The following is a 17,794-nucleotide window of genomic DNA, read 5'->3' as shown; positions in this document are numbered from 1 at the left end:
TTGTTTTTGTCTTTTTCTAGAGCCAATCTTTATCGACGCTCACCTGATACCAGACGGGACAGACCCCAATGACGCTAAGCTGTATTTCTTCTTCAGAGAGAGGCTCACAGACAACAGCGGCAACACCAAGAACATCCACACCATGGTAGCCCGAGTGTGTCCAGTAAGTCTGCCAGGCTGAGTCTATAGTCTGGAGCCTGGGGGGAACAACCATGGATTTATAATAAGAACATGTGAACAGCACTGTAGTACAAACTGTTATAGTGATGTTTCTCAAAGTGGGGTAGATATACCTTTGGTCGTACTCTGCAGTTTGAGTACAGTATTTTTTTCATAGTTTAGCTGGGATGCGACTTATACTCAGGTGCGACTTATATGTGAAATTATTAAAATATATAATTTCACATCTTCGTTATTGTCAAAAATTTCAACATTACAGTAATTTAAAAGATATCTGAGAAAGACAGAGAAAAATGCCTCCTAAAAGAAAATCTGTTGATTGTGATAACAGCCATGAAGAAGCGGAGTTGACGGAGTTGTTCAGAAGCAACACTGAGGATGAAGAATTCAATAGATTTAGTGATATAGACTGAGCTCAAGAGTAAACCTGTTAGCTTGTTTTTCATGCTTTAGTTATCTGATCAACTATTAATATCTTACGTTAACATACCAGACACGTATACAGTTCGTTGTCTATGCTTCATGTAGCTGAATAAATATAAATGTGTTATGTTAGCATGCTGTACTGCCATTCAGCTTGTTGTTCTCTATTTTATTAATATTATTATAACTTGCCTTTAAAGACAAAATATCTGTTATTGGTCTCCGTAAAATAAATTCCCCTAAAAATGCGACTTATAGTCCAGTGCGACTTATATATGTTGTTTTCTTCACTCCAGAGCAGCTTATAGTCTGGGAAAATAGGGTATATGTTTTATTTAGAGACAAAAGTATTGATTTTTTTGAGTTGATCATTATATAAGGTTTAATTTTAGACCATGTTTAGCCCAAATTCAGCCCTGATATAGACTGAGTTTAAATCTGATGACTCTGAAAGCCAAATACTATCTTAGGTGGTAAAGTGGGTGAACAGGGCAAGGTGGGTGAACAATAACATGTCACACCAATGCTTCATGTTGGCAACCCACTCAAACAACTGAGCTAATATCCCTTTCCTAATAATTTGGCATATCATTTGTTGAAACAATAGAAACAAAGACTCACACAACAGAACATTTCCAGTGTGCATGTATTATAAAGTTTGACTATAAGCCTTGAATAATGAGCCCTAGAATAGAAACCAAGCATGTTCTGTTGTGACTCATCTCTTTTGTTTGTGCAGAATGACATTGGCGGCCAGCGGAGTCTGGTGAACAAATGGACGACGTTCCTCAAGGCGCGGATGGTGTGTTCTGTTCTGGAGGAGGACGGCACCGAGACACACTTTGATGAACTGGGTTAGCTGCACTCTGATGCTATTTTAGGCCTTTAGCTCTTTGCACTTTTCTGTTTGCACGGTTCACGTATCAACTTCAGAACATGTGTTATTACTAAGAAAACGTGTGGCAGCAATTTTATTATTATTCCCGAAAGCATGATATTCTAGTTTTAATGAATCCAGTCACTGTTTTCTTCACAAACAATATGTGAAGAGACATGTATTTGCCCTGGATTTACAATGTTAGACCTTTATCAGTCACAGCCAACAACAATCCTGCTGTTTTGGCTTACCTTAAAGACGCACCATGGAACTTTTCTGGTGTAAGGGTTCGCCATTTGCTTGTAGATGTTATTGTTTAAGCTGGAATGTTCTACAGTATAGCATAAAACTTAACTAGCTCCATGGAGTTATTAGTTATTAGTCAGATCTGTGGAGTATTGGCTCTACTCACAGTATATTTTCATGTTTGAGCAATAAAAAAGACATATGTAAAGGAATAATTGCAAAATAGATCAGTTATACGCTATACTCTGCAACATTTCAAGGAGATAAGCAGAATTTGCATGCACTGTTACTCTTGTCATAGCTTTTAGCACCATTGTCGGGGTCTTATATTCTAATTTCGTCCATATATCCACCTGTAAATTCCTGTATTTGATGACATTTTGCTATGAGGTGCATGGGGTGATATCACAGCACGTGATTATTACATTTAGTACTATGCGTTTCCTCTGCAGAAAGCGTGTTTTTACTGGAGACTGATCAACCAAAAGGTCTTCTGGTTTTTGGAGTCTTCACGTCGACAAGGTAAGAGCCAACTGTAACATTCTTTTACCCTCGGAGCGTCTGAGCAGATCAGGAAGGATGCTGCTGCTGTAGGTTGTCATGTGTTCTGGTGAAGACATGTTTACACAGATTACAACAACAGCATCTGACTGTCTTTTCCAGATGACCTCCATTTTAATGCGCTTTCCATGTGAGTGTTAGCGCCAGTGATTCATTCTGTTCACTGCGGCGGCGCTAACACTGTGCATAGCTTTTGTGTTGTACAGAGTCTAGAGGGAGTGCCAAGACAGCTGTAATCTTGTAGGTTTTTTTGGGAGTTTTTTTTGAAAGGGCAACAGTTAAGTACCATTAGTAGTCCCTCAAGTATTGGTTACACTACTGTAGCGGCAGTAGCAACAAGAACGGGATACTTCTGCTGTAATTTCTAGCCACATCATAGCCTCAATGTCAAATTGATGGATATTGTTTATTCAGGTGTGTTAATAGAAAGATAGATAGTGTAAAATCTCGTAAATCTCTCATAAATACAATCTCAGAACTCAATTTTTGTAATGCGACATCAATAGGAAAGGTTACAAGTGTGCTTATATAGGCTGCAAGAGTCCTCAGTGTGACCCGGTGGTCTATATGCGATAGTAGCCGCCGTGTCAAATCGTAAAGCTTAAAGGTGTGGTCACTTGATCCTCGAGTTCTGAAGTCTAATTGACTTCATCTGCTTAAGCCTCTGGTCCACAGGCCTGGATCCACTAGTAACCTCTGGATCATACAACTCTTGCATTAGAGCTCTCCCACTCAGAAAACACAGCCAAAGCAAATAGCCAGGTCCTCCAGGTCTCCACTCTCACTGTTATTCCCCATCTCGACACAATACGCTTCTGTTCCTCTCTCCACAAAGCTCCTGTTATGTCGTGTTAAAGCCAAACCACATTAAATTACCTGAAGGGAAGTCTGTGGAGTAAGACCATGTTTTAACTCAGACATCCTCACAAATATTCGTACTCATAAACAGGAACGTTCACCAGGGTGGGTCTCCTGTTTGTGTTGTCTGTCAACGATAATATACTTTGAATCTTATTTCCGCAGCTCGGTGTTCAAAGGCTCGGCGGTGTGTATGTACAACATGGCAGACATCCTCACTGTGTTCAATGGGCCGTTTGCTCACAGAGATGGACCCAACTTCCAGTGGGTGGCCTTCCAGGGACGCATCCCCTATCCCAGACCTGGCACTGTGAGCGCTATAAAACATTTACAATTGAATGTTATTAATGGTGGATGTAACGTAATAAAGGAAAGTTTAAATTGGCTTGAGATGTCCATAAGCATCATAATAATAAAAGCATACTTACAAAAAATCATAAAAAAGTGAATTACTGTACGGGAGCAATTTTGGCTAATTTATTCCATAAGTAAAAGTACAAATATTTGAAGTATTTATCACGTTTAAATATGTTGTAATGATTTGCGCAGTGTCCAGGAGGAGCTTTCACCCCTGACATCCAAACAACCAAAGAGTTTCCTGATGATGTAGTGACCTTTGTAAGAAACCACCCAGTTATGTTCAACCCAATCTACCCCGTGGGAAGGCGCCCCCTAGTGGTGCGCACCGGAGCTGACTACAAATACACAGCTGTAGTGGTGGATCAGGTCGCTGCTGCAGATGGGAACTATCAAGTGTTATTCCTGGGCACAGGTACAAGTTTCCTACAGATTTAATTTCTTCATTAGAATTTAGTGCACACTGTCCTGCATGTCAGCTCGTAATTATAAGAATATTTTATTGCTATTGGCTTTAAAGATAGGAGTTTAGATAGGAGATTAGATTAGAAAGGTTTGTGTAAATGCCGCAAGTGAATGATTGGCAAGTTGTTTCTAAGCAAAATCATGAGTCATGCAATATTCTCACTTATCTCCCTCGATTATTAGTCTGACATTATTGTGTCTGGTGTAAAGGTACTGCATTTTTTACTACTCCACAGCTTTGCTTTTATCATCGCATACACCCGCTGCTACATTCTGCTCTAAAGTACTTATTCAAGTTAAACAGCATATGAATTACCTGTTAAAAATGTTTGATATGAACATGAGTAGGCAAGGCGAGTTTATTTGTATAGCACAATTCATACACAAAGTACGTCAAAGTGTGTTTTAGAATGAGAAAGACATTAAAATCACAATATAACAAATCAAAACATAAATAATCACAAATCATCATCAGAGAATTGACATTAAAAGACTTGTACACAAACAGAGCTGCTTTAAAGTCTATTCTCTGAGCCACAGGAGCCAGTGCAGAGACCTGAGCACAGGACTTATGTGCTCGTACTTCTTTGTTCTAGTCAGGATCTGAGCAGCAGTGTTCTGGATGTACTGCAGCTGTGTTAAGGCTCATTTGGAGAAGCCAGTGTGCAGCCCATTACAATAGTCTAACCTACTAGAGACAAATGCATGGATAAGTCTCTTTAAGTCTGGTTTTCACAATATGCCTTTAACTTTTGCAATGGTTTTTAGATGGTGAAAAGCTGCAGATGTTGTTGATTTGATGTGACTGTAAAAATTCAAGTCCGACTCCATTATTACCCCTTGATTTCTAGCCTGATTTGAAGGTTTTAGAGAGACTGGAGGTGACTTCTGACACTTTCTCTTTCTTTCTTTCTTTCTTTCTTTCTTTCTTTCTTTCTTTCTTTATTATGATATACACTGTCTTTATAAGTGTATGGGGACATCTTTCCTCTTATTAGCCTATCCAGGTGAGGAGAGGAGATACACTTCTTTATCAGGAGCCTCCAGGAGCTCGTATTGCGGCACAGTGGAACAAACAGACTTTATTGATGACACTGGTGCCGTGCCCTCTCTGTGTCCTCTCTCTGTCACTGCAAACTTACATTCTCACCACAGTTAGATGGTTTGTTTTTTGATTTTCATGAGAAAAAAAAAAAAAAGAACAGATACAGATCATGTAAAATAATGCAATGTAGTCACAGCTAGCTCAAATGGTTGGAGAAGTAATATAGATATCTGGGTAACACTTTTAATTGCCATTCAGGATTAGTATCTACTTCACTAATACCCTAACTCCTAAGTACTGCAGACTTCAGCCTCTCCACTGTTTCACTCTGCCCTTCATTTTATTACAGGTGATGGACTTGAAACCCATCACTGTACTCTCTATGAAAAACTGGGTTAGCCATCACTGTCCATTATAAGAGAACAGCACTGCATGAATATGTATGTATCTATAAGGGACTACTTCAAAAACTGACAGAATACCTCACCTGCTTGTTAATCATTGATACCGGAACATTTAATACCAGATCACAGAGAGGGCTTTTAACTGTTTTGCTTCTCAAAAATGGAATACACTCCAAAGAAAAGCAAAACTGGGTACATTGGTGACACAATCGCAATTTAATAATCTGGGGATAAACTTTTAATATACACTCCTGCTCCTGTTTTCAATGTTTTATATGGAATTTATAGATGTATATGTAATCCTCCAGTCATCCAGGTCTGATCAAATAGTAAAAGACAAAAGTTAAATCTGTCAACGGGTCAAAAAGTTATAGGAGTGCACTTCTTATAGGAGTGCACTTCTTATAGGAGTGCACTTCTTATAGGAGTGCACTTCTTCAGTTCTGGGCGCACATGAAAAAGAGAGGTTCAACTGTATAAATAAAGATAAAGAAAGAAAGACGTTACTAAGCCTGAAATGTACTACCGGTATTTGTTCATGCTATATTAAGACCAGTCAAGGTATAGTTATTGTGAAGAAGTTCCAGTACATCATAATGCACAACGCAATGCCTATTTTGTATCATATGTCTTCTAACCAATTGTGTATGTGCTGCTTTATCAGTAAAAGTTCAGTAAAGGTTCACGTTCGCTTCACAGTTTGTAACACATGTGCTCTCTGCCCTCAGACAAAGGCACCATCCAGAAGGTGATTGTCCTGCCCACAAACCAGTCCCTTCAAGAGGACCTGATCCTGGAGGAGCTGGAAGTATTTAAGGTATCCTCCTCTTTTCTCCCCGGTTCATCCTTTTTTCTGAGTCTAGCCTCTGTTTAAAGGCCAAGCGCAGAACAAAGCAGGTGGCATTCACGAGACAGACGCCGCTCAGACTACGATGAAAAACACACGTATATGCCTTTGCTCTCAGTTAAACTTTTGTACCATTTATTTGCTTCAGAGCGCAGGATGTGTGATGAGGCTGTGATCGCTGTTAGAGGTTGTCCTCCCGCTTTGATCTGCACCGCACTCTGGCCGTAGCAGGTCTCCAGACAGGGGCGCGTTTGATTTATGCCCCAAGGAAACTTAAAGAAGCATCTGCTTGAAAGCTGATGGGAATACATACTGTGTCTCTTCAGTTACATTTTAAACAAAACCATTCAGCTGTTTGGAGTTTTTAAAAACCATAATAAAATAAAATGCAGTCTCACATAAGTTCAGCTAAGAGGAGATACCCTAAAGCAGTGTGTTTCATTTTGTGGAGCAGGAAACAGTGGTTTACCAAGGATTTTTATGATGGCATTTGAGGACTTTTGGAAACCGTCTTAAGGCAAGACAAGGCCAGGCCAGTTTATTTGTCGAGAACAATGTGTTTGCTTTTGAAAGGTGTCTCTTTATGCTATATTGTAGTACTAAGAAAAGTATAACATCACCTGCAATGTACTTTCCCATATGTGCTCAAATGGAGAGTTATGTTTTATACTAACCTATAAAAATAGCTGCACACTTTGGTACTGCCAACAGGGAAATATATATATATACACAAGCAGTATATAAAAACATTTAAAACTTTTTTCAGAACCAAGCTCCGGTGACAAACTTGAGAATCTCCTCTAAAAAGGTAAGTGGGCTGTTCATTATATTTTTGTAGTTTTATGAGTTTAATATGTTACTAACCCGCTGCATGTAAAAACAGAAATGTTGATCTCCTCTGAATCAAGTGTCCCAGAGGAAGAGAAATAATAAGCTGTAATTGTGGCTCATTTTGCTGTCAGCTCTCCACTTATTAAGGCAAACAGGGCGTCTGACATTTGAACTGTTTACTTTACAGCAACAGCTTTACGTCAGCTCAGAGTTTGGAGTCTCTCAGGTCTCACTGCACAGATGTCAGGCGTATGGAGAGGCCTGCGCAGACTGCTGCCTGGCCCGGGACCCCTACTGTGCCTGGGATGGTCTGAGCTGCTCGCGCTTTTACCCGACTGGAAAGAGGTATTGATATTGATCTAAAACGGCTTATCAGTAGCAACGGGTATAATGACTTTCTTATAGTACATTTCACCATAACAAGCATCAGACTTTCTTGTGTTTTTATTGAAAAATGCCGATGTGACATGTTTTAAATAACATGTTTGAAATGAATGATTTAGCAGCAGCAGTAGATACGGGAGAGGTGAAAACAAGAATTTTCAGAGCTTCAAATGCAGCTTCAAATGTATTTTTTACACTTCTTGGGCATCCATTGGCGTTCAGTTTTCATAACTGTCCACTACCTTTTCAGAATACGCTATCATCCTCCACAACCTTTGAAAAGAGTTCAAAATGTCACTAATGACTTTTGTCGTTTGGTTATTGACGTGACAAAACGCAGATGCCTCAGTAGTGAACATTTGGGCCTCTTTTGGGGTCTGCCTCACCATGTCAGACTTCGGTCAAGTGCAGTTCAGATGCCCTAAAGAAACATTTCCTCCGCAAAAGGTGTCTGAAACATGTCAGATATTCGTGTGAGAAGTCGGATTGGCTATCAGCACACGCTTTTTTAAATGTTTTTGGAAGACATTACCTGCTTTTTGCATAATTTTGAAGAAATACACAGCGTTGTATACTGTGTTTATTAGGTTTATTATGTATTTATTTATTTATTATTAATGTGTTGTTTATTTTCTAGGAGAAGCAGAAGGCAAGATATTATTCATGGAAACCCACTAACCCAGTGCAGAGGATTCAATCTGAAAGGTACATGTGGATTGCGTGCGTTGATTTGAATCTGCTCTTTGAAGTCGAAGTTTGGGACCATATTCTTTATAAATATATTCATTATTTACAATATTTATAGCAAATTCCATGAGTATTCTCCAGCCATGCACTGTGGCCAACACATTGTGCCGGTCTAAAGCCTGGATACATCTGGAGAGCCGCATTATATGAATCATTGTGTACAAAGAGATACATAGTTTGATGGAGTGGTAAAAATAAAAACATAAAAAATAATTGCAATGAATTCCTTAATGAATCTAATTATGATTATTAAAAAACATGAAATTAAATTAAATTTGAGGGGAAATTTTGGTAGTAATATGTAGATTACTATGTGTTTTGCTTGAGTACCTTAGGCTAACTTCCTGGAGTTTGCCCAATGGACCGTCAACAGAAATCATAATGAGACAAGAGGATTTATTCCCTAGAGTCGCTTATTTCCCTGAACGGTTTACATCTGTAAATGAACACAGACTTTGGGGAGTGAGGCATATGGCCATTACTGCTAATTAACCACCTCTTTGTCACATGCACAATGGAGTGTTAAACCAGTACTGTAAAGCTCTACTGTAACTGTTTCCAAATGTGCTACACAAATAAAAGTGTATTATTTATTATTATTATTATTTATTATTATGTAGCAGCAAAACAGGTTGGTGCGATGCTTTGTGTGTTGTTTGTCTGGCTGTAAAAACAAGGCAATTTCATATTCCGCGCAGGTGTTTGCCCAAGCTTTTGTGTCAACATTTCACTCTGAGGCTGCTGGGATTTAGGGGCAGAATAAAGCGCCCATCTGTTGTGTTTTGTCAGCGGATGACGTCTGATTCTGACTGTCTCTCTCTTTGGACTCGCAGCCTACAGGAACGCCGTGGAGATGATGCAGTACGGTGTGAAAAACAACACCACCTTTCTGGAGTGCATCCCCAAGTCTCCTCAGGCCTCCATCCGCTGGCTCATACAGAGGGACAATGATCGCAGGAAAGAGGTGACTCATAGACGTTGTCCCATGTATAGCAAAGAACTATTCATTTAATTAGGACGTCATAGTCTCTCAGGTTACTCTACTGTAGGTGTACTGTACACCCAAATCAACATAAACGTTCCTTGTCTCAGTAGATGAATCGTTTTCTGCCGTAATTCATATGTAATCCATCTTTGAATAAACTCATATTACTCACAAATGTTAAAGCTTCATAACATTTTTGCGTAAATATGTGACCATAAGAATACTGCAAAAATACATGGGGGAGATGTCGTCACACAATGGCCCTGTTATCGTTAGGGATAGTTTTTGTTTGTTTAAGCAGTACATCAAATGAAATCAAATAAAGTCAAGTGAATGAGCTCACTGGCTCGATCACACCTCATATGTCCTGGAGTAATAATAATGAGCCTGATACAAATCACACTCGAGGCAGGATCTGACTAATGACTCAGTTGTCTACAGGGAAACGTTATAATAAAACAAACAGTGAACATTGAACAGCAGGGGACACCCAGAGCCTAATGTGGATCATAGAAACCTGAGGGGAAAGTTCAAGCTCATTTTAAGACTTTTCTTAATAAAACATGTTTTATTTTTGTTTTATCAACTGTTAATCATTTATATCTACACAGGTCGCACTGAGCTCTTTTGACAAGGAAGCAATCATTAAGAGGCTATAGAAATAATGTATTGAAATAATTATACAATACAACTTCTAAAATGTTAATTATCTAATGTGGATATATTAGTTATGCAATAGTTATGCAATATACCCCACTGAACTGACCCAGGCTTCAATGATCTCATGTTAGTGTCCAGTTTATACTGCAAAAAGCAACAGTGGAGAACGGAGCATGTAGAAATGTCTATCTAGATCCAATCTGCGTGGGATCATAACATTTTAAATGGGTCTGCAAATGGGCAGTTTGTTTGTACACAACTGCCAATAAAGTACTTAAGTCGTACATTACTGCAATTTTAAAGTTCTATTCTACAACAAGTACTCACTAACTACACTGTCTTCTATAAAGTTTTGGAGTATTTGTTTTTAAAGGTGTGTTGTGTAACTTTACGGTTTGAGGATCTGCCAGCTGATGTCTCCATAGAGATATTATATAATGTCCCACAGTACGATAGTAAACTGATTTATCTCCATGGAGACAGGCAAGGCCACTAGATCAGATCTGTGGAGAGGAGATCCCACTGAGTATTTTGAACAATAAAAATACAAATAAATAAAATAAAATACAAAAAAAAAAAAAAAAACTGTATCTTGACAAGGTTACTGGCATTTGTGGATCATCATATAGACAACCCTCCACCAGAAAAGTTACACAGTGCACCATTAATTAACATCATATTTTTGCACTAACTTATTTAATTAAACTTGATCCTGTCCATCCCACAGGTGAAGCTGAGTGACCGCGTCGTGTCCACCGAGCACGGCCTCCTGATCCGCTCCGTGCAGCTTTCTGACCAGGGCCTGTACTACTGCCTCACCACAGAGAACAACTTCAAACGCACGGTCGCTAAGCTCCGCCTCCGGGTGCTGAGCGAGGCTATGGTGAGTCTGCTGACCGACAAGCAGCAGTCTCCCTGGGCCTGGGCGAGCTCGGTGCACCCTAAGGCCCTCCTGTCAGCGTTCAGCCCGGCAGAGAGCATGGCAGTGCAGCAGTTCTGTAAGGAGAGGAGAGACCAGAGAAACCTCCAGCAAAAGCAGCAGCCGCACCCCCCGCACCTTGGACCGCTGAGGGGGGACCTGGCCAAACTCAAGCCTCTACTGGACCGAAGGAAGAGCCGTAACCGACGTTTTGACTTACCAGAAGACTGACAAACTCTTTCTTATCTTGGACTGCAATGCAAAAGGATGTACTGTGCGCTATAGAGCAACTTGGTTTAGTAACAGCTGAATGAATGCATGAACTTTGACCAGATAACTGTGACACATACTCCAGCCACAGAAAGTTTTGATATTGTGGAAATGTAAGATTGTTTCTGTTTAGTGCAAACTGAAAAAAAACAACAACATTTAGTAGACATTAAGTTAAATATTTGGAGGATTCGTTTTATTGAATTAATGGAAACTGACATTGAAAACTAAAAGACAAATTCAGCATGTGTTATATTTTATGATATATACCGATACTGCGTTATAATCCTCAAATCCTTTAAAAGAAGCCCTGAAATATTTCTTATGTAGTATATTGTTACACTTCAACTTCACCAGAATCACTGAAAAATTACATTTCTGTGACGTTTGTTTTGTTTTTTTATCAATTGACATGAGACCGAACAACACAGCATCACAACGGTGCAGCTACGACCTTGAAAATCCACTTCAATTAAATGATATCACTGCTTAGGAAAAGAAAAATATCACACCGAGTAGGTAGCTGAATGTATAAATCCTCTTCTCCTCCAGCATCTATTTGAATAAGTCATTGTTGTCTCTTTGAACTAACTCCAAAACGCTGTCAAAATGTGAAATTCAGTTCCCGGGAAGTGTTTTGTTAATCGTTTGCGGTTTAAAGGTCGAACTAGACTCAAATTCAAATGCAAGATAAATACAGTCCCTCAATGGAAAGCAGCTGCCTGTTGTACAACCTTATGTTATAGAACGTTGTCATCGGGAAACTCGGTTATCAGCAGGAGTTATGAAATGAAACATATGCATTTTTATTTTGTTAGTGTAATGTAGAGTAGAATCTCGACATACTAGTGTTAACTGTGGATTGACATGTTCCACTTTGTGTAGCGCTCACGGGTCTGTCCTGTTTACTCAGTAGATGACATGAACATTAGATGGATGTGAATAGACATGTTACTTAATGTAGATAGCGTCATGCCTGTACAGTTGTGCTTTTAATTTAACGTGTTTTGTACAAATGTGTCTTTGTTGTGTACATAGTGTTACTAACTCTGACTGTCTCTGCAAAAGGCGGAGCTGTAGTTTTTACTTCATACTGTCATTACTTTAGTATGTGGCACTGTCCTCCATGTAAAGTTAGTGTAATGGTACTTGCATATCTATTTATTAATATTATCAAAATAAACGTGTACATTTACCATGATCTAACCATAATTTATTACCTTATAGCAAAGTGTTTCGTCAGAGGGAGAGACACTGTTGTAACTGAACCTTAGCTGTCTGGTACTTTAATTTTCTAATGGAATAACTGTTGAAATCCAGGTTAAATATGCCTTGTATGTATTGTGTGCAATGGGAAATTCAGAAGCAGCTGTAAAAATTCAAGTAACCCAATAGCACGCAGTTCTGAGGGTCATTAAAAAGCCATAAAGCTCAAGTGTGGCCTCCTGCTGTGGAGAAACGCTGATGTCTCACTGAAGCACTCCAGCCCCATTCACCATCACTGCGTAATCAGCCCCAGGTCGCCCTTTACCAGCGGGGCTTTGATTTATGGACCACTCCAGGTGAGGAAGAAAGTGAATCAATCCTGACGGGCTCATACACAGTCGACGTTTGTTTAGCAGGACAGGATCAAGTTATTTGTATGAAGAGATTAGTCTAGAGAAGTAAAGCAGCTCTACTAGATTTTATAGTCTGTCACAGCTGGTATTAAACCATCATTTGTTACATACGGTTTTGCATTTCCAACCGTTTCACGTGTGTAGAACAGCATCCCTGCGATTTTCCCAGTTTTAGGACATATAAAACACCTCGAGCATGTGTGTGAATGGGTGACAGACACAGACACCGCAGGCAAGGAGGGTTAAGTGTCTTGCCCAATGACACGAGACTGTACGTATTGGCGGGAGCTGGGTTCAAACGTCTAACCTGTAGGCCAGTAGATCACAAAACAAACTGAGCTGATGCCAGGAATGGGATTCGAAGTGCCAGTGTCGAACTTTTCAGCGTCTTTTTAACCTTTTAACCACATTAATCCTTAACATTGTATTGATCGATTCTTAAAAAACGCTTAGTAGCTATGCTATATTTTACACTCAATCCACACTCACTTTTTCTGTAGCTATAGTTGCGTCTGTCACTGCATTCTTGCCAAAAAATATTTAAGTGTCTTGCTTAAGGACACAACAACAGAGAGAGGAGTCAAATCGTGCAGGTCAGATTTACTACTGTCTTTAATTTTACTCTATATTGTATTTTATTTTAGCACAATTAAATGTCAAAATGAGTCACCGGGTATTTTTGGTATGTGCTCAGTGATTAGAAACCTTCATTTTAAAGTCTTATGTTGAATTATCCTTATAACTAGATGCATTATTTGAAAAAAAAAAGAAAACTCTGGTTGTTTAGTAGGTTTTTTTTTACTGGAATATCACATTACATTTACAGAATATTGCACAAATATGTTATCTTTTGTGCAGAAGTCCCTAAAGCGTTGATTACCTGACAGTTAATAGGTGCCCATGTGCAATAATACTTCCCTGATTGAGCTTAACAGTATTATATGTCGTCCCAAGTAAAACCCAGCAAAGGAGCACTAGATACCTCCATGGGCTTTACAAAATCACAGTATCAAAGAAAATATATGGCCTTATATATAATTCTGAGGTTACAAAAAGTGCAAGTCTATATAAAAGGCTTGGTGTTCAGTAGCAGCTCAAATGCACCAGTAGTAAGTACATTGGCAAAGTCTTCTCAAGCCAGTTTGCCTTGGTTTCTATTCCTTTTAACGAAGCAGTAAGAAATGAAGCACAGGACGGCGATGGCTATTCCAGCTCCCAGTAAAGTCTTCTGCACCATGGACAGAAGGTTGATCCTGGACACGAGCTCTCCCTTGATCATGTCAGCGGTGGCATCGTCCAGTGTGGCTGTCTGGGGGAAAAAAAACAAAAAAAACTATAAACCTTTCATCACAAGATCTAAAATGGCTTAATAATAGAAGCAGGACTTTTGATGAAAAAATGTAAAAACTAACATGTATGACTGATTTTTATTTTTTTTATAATTTCAGGTAAGTACAGATAGGTGGGCGGGGATAGGGGGTGGGTGAAAACGGACATTTTCCGAGCAAGTCTCAAATGCAGGATTACTTGAGTAAAATAATGCTAATTGGTTGTGCTTAGATTGTAAATGTTGTTTGAGCGTTGTATTGAAGAAATGTTTTTGCAGAAGCAGTACAAGCAAGGCAGGACACCAATATACTTTATCATTTATGCGGCACAAGTGATTTAAGACACAAGTTCAGTGTTTGCCCTGTTTAAATGACAGACTAATGCTTTGATGTCATTTGAAACTATCACTTTCCAAGTACAGTTGCACTAGATGGATAGGTATGTGAAAAAAAACTAAAATATCTTTTGTCTACGTTGCACTTAAAGTATTTATTTACCTCATTGAGCCAGACAACGGGGAATATCGTATAATCCTTAACTTTCTTAAGCACCCTGCATATGAAAATACATGTTTACACAACTTTTAATAAATAATAATGCGTATTATTTCTTTGCATACTTTTAAATTAACTTACGTGATAACTTTTGATGGCCCATACATCATGTTTACTTGTATTCTCTTGGCAAAGTTCAATGTAAATCCTGTTGTCTGGAGATAAAAATACAAAATATTAGGAAAAAACTAAGTAGGAAAAGAGTCCAAGTGTTTGCCAAGAAAGTATTGTTTACCGGTTCGACGTCAAGGAAGGTTTCATGATGCTCTGGGATAGGATTGAGGCCCTGGACACTTTCTGTTAGGATGGAACTCCCTAACAAGAAGTGTGGCAGGGAGATGAAGATTGGTTTTCCTGTTCAAAGACAATGTCATATAGAGAGTGGGGACAACTAGTCATAATCAAATATCCATTATATCCTTTTTAATTTCCCTAAATATTTCCAATATTTTGAAAAAGTACTAATAAGTGTATTCTATTAACTAAAATATAAACACAGGTATGAACCAAGAAAAAAAAATTGTAAAAAAGGAATCAAGAAAAAATGTAACAGTTACACAATCTTATGAATTCCAATGAGTCATGAGGACCAGTAAAAAATACAAACTGACCGTTCTGGCAGGAGCTGATGTCCAGCACGCCTGCTATGGTACAGTTCTTAGTAATCTCTTTGTTATGGCAGAAACAGTGATTGTCTGGGTTGTCCACAGGAGAGGCCAGAGTGGAGGGTAAGAGAGAGTAGCGGAACACTTTGATGCCTTTCAGTGAATAGGTCTTCATATGACTCGCAGAAACAGATCTATGAGGATAAAAACTGTGGTGAGCTGCGGTCACCATGCCAACAGGGATCACAGAAAATGCACCCTCTTATAAGTATTGCTCTGTCCTGCCCTCTAGTGGTTATTCATCGAACAATACATACAGATGTGTGTTTTGTATTCACCTGCAAATGTCTGATGAGAAGAAATACAGTGGTTTCTTTTTATCAACAAAGGGAGCAAACGAGGAAGCATCTGAAAAAAATAATAATAATAAATAAATAAACCTGTTATTCTACCATACAGGAAATGTATTGTTTTGCATTTGTTTTAGCTGTACTTTACCTGTCCCATTGATCATATCACAGTATTGGTCCTTCCAAAACTTCAGTTTACTAAATAAAATACATTTAATATAAGTTGTATTGTGACACTGGTAATCTTTAGTGAAGTATAATTCAGTTGTTGTTGGCATTGCTTACCTTTCCCCTCTATATGTCTCAATCATTGACACTTTTGATATGTCATCTTTGCCAGTAAACACAGTATAAGGACCATCATATGTTCCGTTCTAACACAATAAACATATTTAATGTTTAAAATGCTGTTATTTATTAAAATGTATATTTGAGAATAATATTTACTTCAAACAATGCCACTGTGTTTTTTATCAGTGGGTCTGTGTAGCCCCAAAGCAGCTCTTTCACTGAACGAGTCTGGAACAGGGATGAGTTGGTGAGGTTCATCTTTCGCTCTAATACACCATGTAGTGGTTTAGGAGCCAGTGAGTAAGCTCCCTGTAATAGAAAAGCACAAACAATCTGTCATCACTGGTATCACTCTTCACTTTTATGACAAAATATATTTGCATTTAATAGCTTGGCCAATAAGTGGCACTCATAAACATTTGCAGTCTTTATTTGGCTACGACCAAAGGTGACTTCTAACAGCATTAGCAGCACCATGTAGCTCCATGATAAATTAAGTTATATAGGTAACACTCTCTTACAGCAACAGCCAGGTTCAGAACGACCACCTCGTCGTCTTCTGTTCCAGCAGACATAGAGGGGTCAAAGATGGCAACAGTCGGTAACACAAAGGATGCAGTGTGATTGGAGTTAAACGTGATGTTGTCTTTAGGGAGGAATCTTGTCCTAAAAGAGCAATAAAATAGTCTAAAAACAGTGTCTTGATGGCTTACATACTATGTGTAATATAGTGAACTTTGGAAACAACAGTTTTTATTAATGATGTAAAGAGGAGATCAATAAGCCAAAAAATAATGTTACAGGACAAGATAAGACTTTAACTCATCTTTCTTTTAATATAGCTGTAGGTTATTTTTGTGCCACTAAATGTTCTGGTTTATTATGTAAAACAAATAAATAGGACTTTAATAATGAGGTACATGTAGTAAGACAAGGCAGACTTTTTAAATAAACCTCTAGTGCCAACACACTAAATTATCCAACGCTTTTCCAAACTACATTCTTTACTGACAGAGGTCTCACTATAGACAAAACACTAAGTCAAGAATTTTCATCTGCAAACTATTCGCTCTCAATTCAGTTAAAATGACACTACTAATGAGCTCATGAAGATAATTTCAGAACAGGCTTCCTCGTATGCTTGCTTTCCTGCAGAGCTTACTTGTACGTGTAAGGTCCTCTCTCCATCACCACTGGAGTTGCCCCATTCTCGATGACCTCTGTGGGGTTTTTCACAGTGAAGAACCAGAACTGCCTGTACACCGTTGCCCCTGCTGCCACCCAGTTGTCATAGGCGGTTGTTCCAGGCTCGATGACAGCTTCCTAGACCCAGAAGTCTATTTTTATCACGCCTCAAGATCACCAGCAGGCCAGCACATGATACATGAAAGGTTTGCACACATTTCTGTCTTCTGCCATGTGGCACTGACAGATGCTATTATTTTCCACTGTTGACTCTGAAAATTATTATTCTGCTCAGCTTTTGTTTATCAGGCAAATCTCAAAACATAAAGGAGCCTATTTCACTGTCATTCTCTATCTTTCTCCTCATTCACCTTGATCTCATATTTTACCATTATGAGACACCCTCCACAGCAACATACAACAGAATAACATGCCTACCTTGTTCACTGTCCCCTCAATGACAATGTTCCCCACTGGAATAAGCACGCCTCCCAGGATGGCCAGAGCCACTCCAAAAACAGCTCCGGTGATCAGCCAGCACCTTGCGTTGCAGCATCCCATGGTGGCGTGTGCGTGTCTGTCCTTCCTGTGTCCGTATGTCTGCCTCTCTGACAGACTGGGCTCCTTCTGTTACTGCTGAGAGCGACTCTGTGCAGCCCCTGACTGTTTGTTTGAAGCCGGTAGTAACAGAGGCAGCAGCAGAGGCAGCAGCTCAAGAAGGAGGCAACAGTGGTGGTGACAAATCAGTGGAGCACAGGTGAAGGTACAGGAACAAGGCCAACAGAGGCACAAGTGAATGTAA

At 39.1% G+C, this 17,794-nt stretch overlaps 2 protein-coding genes across 2 annotated transcripts in view; one reads left to right on the top strand and one right to left on the bottom strand.

The window, feature by feature from the left end:
* sema3c (sema domain, immunoglobulin domain (Ig), short basic domain, secreted, (semaphorin) 3C) overlaps positions 1 to 12,254 on the top strand; it is a 35,741-nt gene extending 23,487 nt beyond the window's left edge. Inside the window, exons 8-18 of the mRNA XM_033988917.2 lie at positions 21 to 163; positions 1,343 to 1,457; positions 2,179 to 2,248; positions 3,311 to 3,455; positions 3,695 to 3,917; positions 6,145 to 6,233; positions 7,030 to 7,071; positions 7,282 to 7,439; positions 8,116 to 8,183; positions 9,059 to 9,189; positions 10,598 to 12,254. Of these exons, the coding sequence (XP_033844808.2) occupies positions 21 to 163; positions 1,343 to 1,457; positions 2,179 to 2,248; positions 3,311 to 3,455; positions 3,695 to 3,917; positions 6,145 to 6,233; positions 7,030 to 7,071; positions 7,282 to 7,439; positions 8,116 to 8,183; positions 9,059 to 9,189; positions 10,598 to 11,020 (1,607 nt within the window). The 3' untranslated portion in view covers positions 11,021 to 12,254. The remainder of the gene's footprint in view (positions 1 to 20; positions 164 to 1,342; positions 1,458 to 2,178; positions 2,249 to 3,310; positions 3,456 to 3,694; positions 3,918 to 6,144; positions 6,234 to 7,029; positions 7,072 to 7,281; positions 7,440 to 8,115; positions 8,184 to 9,058; positions 9,190 to 10,597) is intronic.
* A 1,214-nt stretch (positions 12,255 to 13,468) lies between these two features.
* On the bottom strand, positions 13,469 to 17,794 carry cd36 (CD36 molecule (thrombospondin receptor)). The gene is made up of 12 exons (XM_033988918.2): positions 17,431 to 17,794; positions 16,970 to 17,130; positions 16,329 to 16,473; positions 15,964 to 16,116; positions 15,802 to 15,890; positions 15,665 to 15,714; positions 15,505 to 15,574; positions 15,173 to 15,360; positions 14,797 to 14,915; positions 14,643 to 14,716; positions 14,505 to 14,559; positions 13,469 to 13,987 (listed from the first exon to the last, which is right to left on the bottom strand). The coding sequence occupies exons 1-12, from the start codon at positions 17,551 to 17,553 to the stop codon at positions 13,811 to 13,813; spliced, it is 1,404 nt and encodes a 467-aa protein (XP_033844809.1). The 5' UTR covers positions 17,554 to 17,794; the 3' UTR covers positions 13,469 to 13,810.

This window comes from Periophthalmus magnuspinnatus, chromosome 23 (assembly GCF_009829125.3).
Source record: "Periophthalmus magnuspinnatus isolate fPerMag1 chromosome 23, fPerMag1.2.pri, whole genome shotgun sequence".
NCBI lineage: Eukaryota > Metazoa > Chordata > Actinopteri > Gobiiformes > Gobiidae > Periophthalmus > Periophthalmus magnuspinnatus.
The sequence above is the reverse complement of the archived record's forward strand: the minus strand, read 5'-3'. Positions and strand labels throughout refer to the sequence as shown.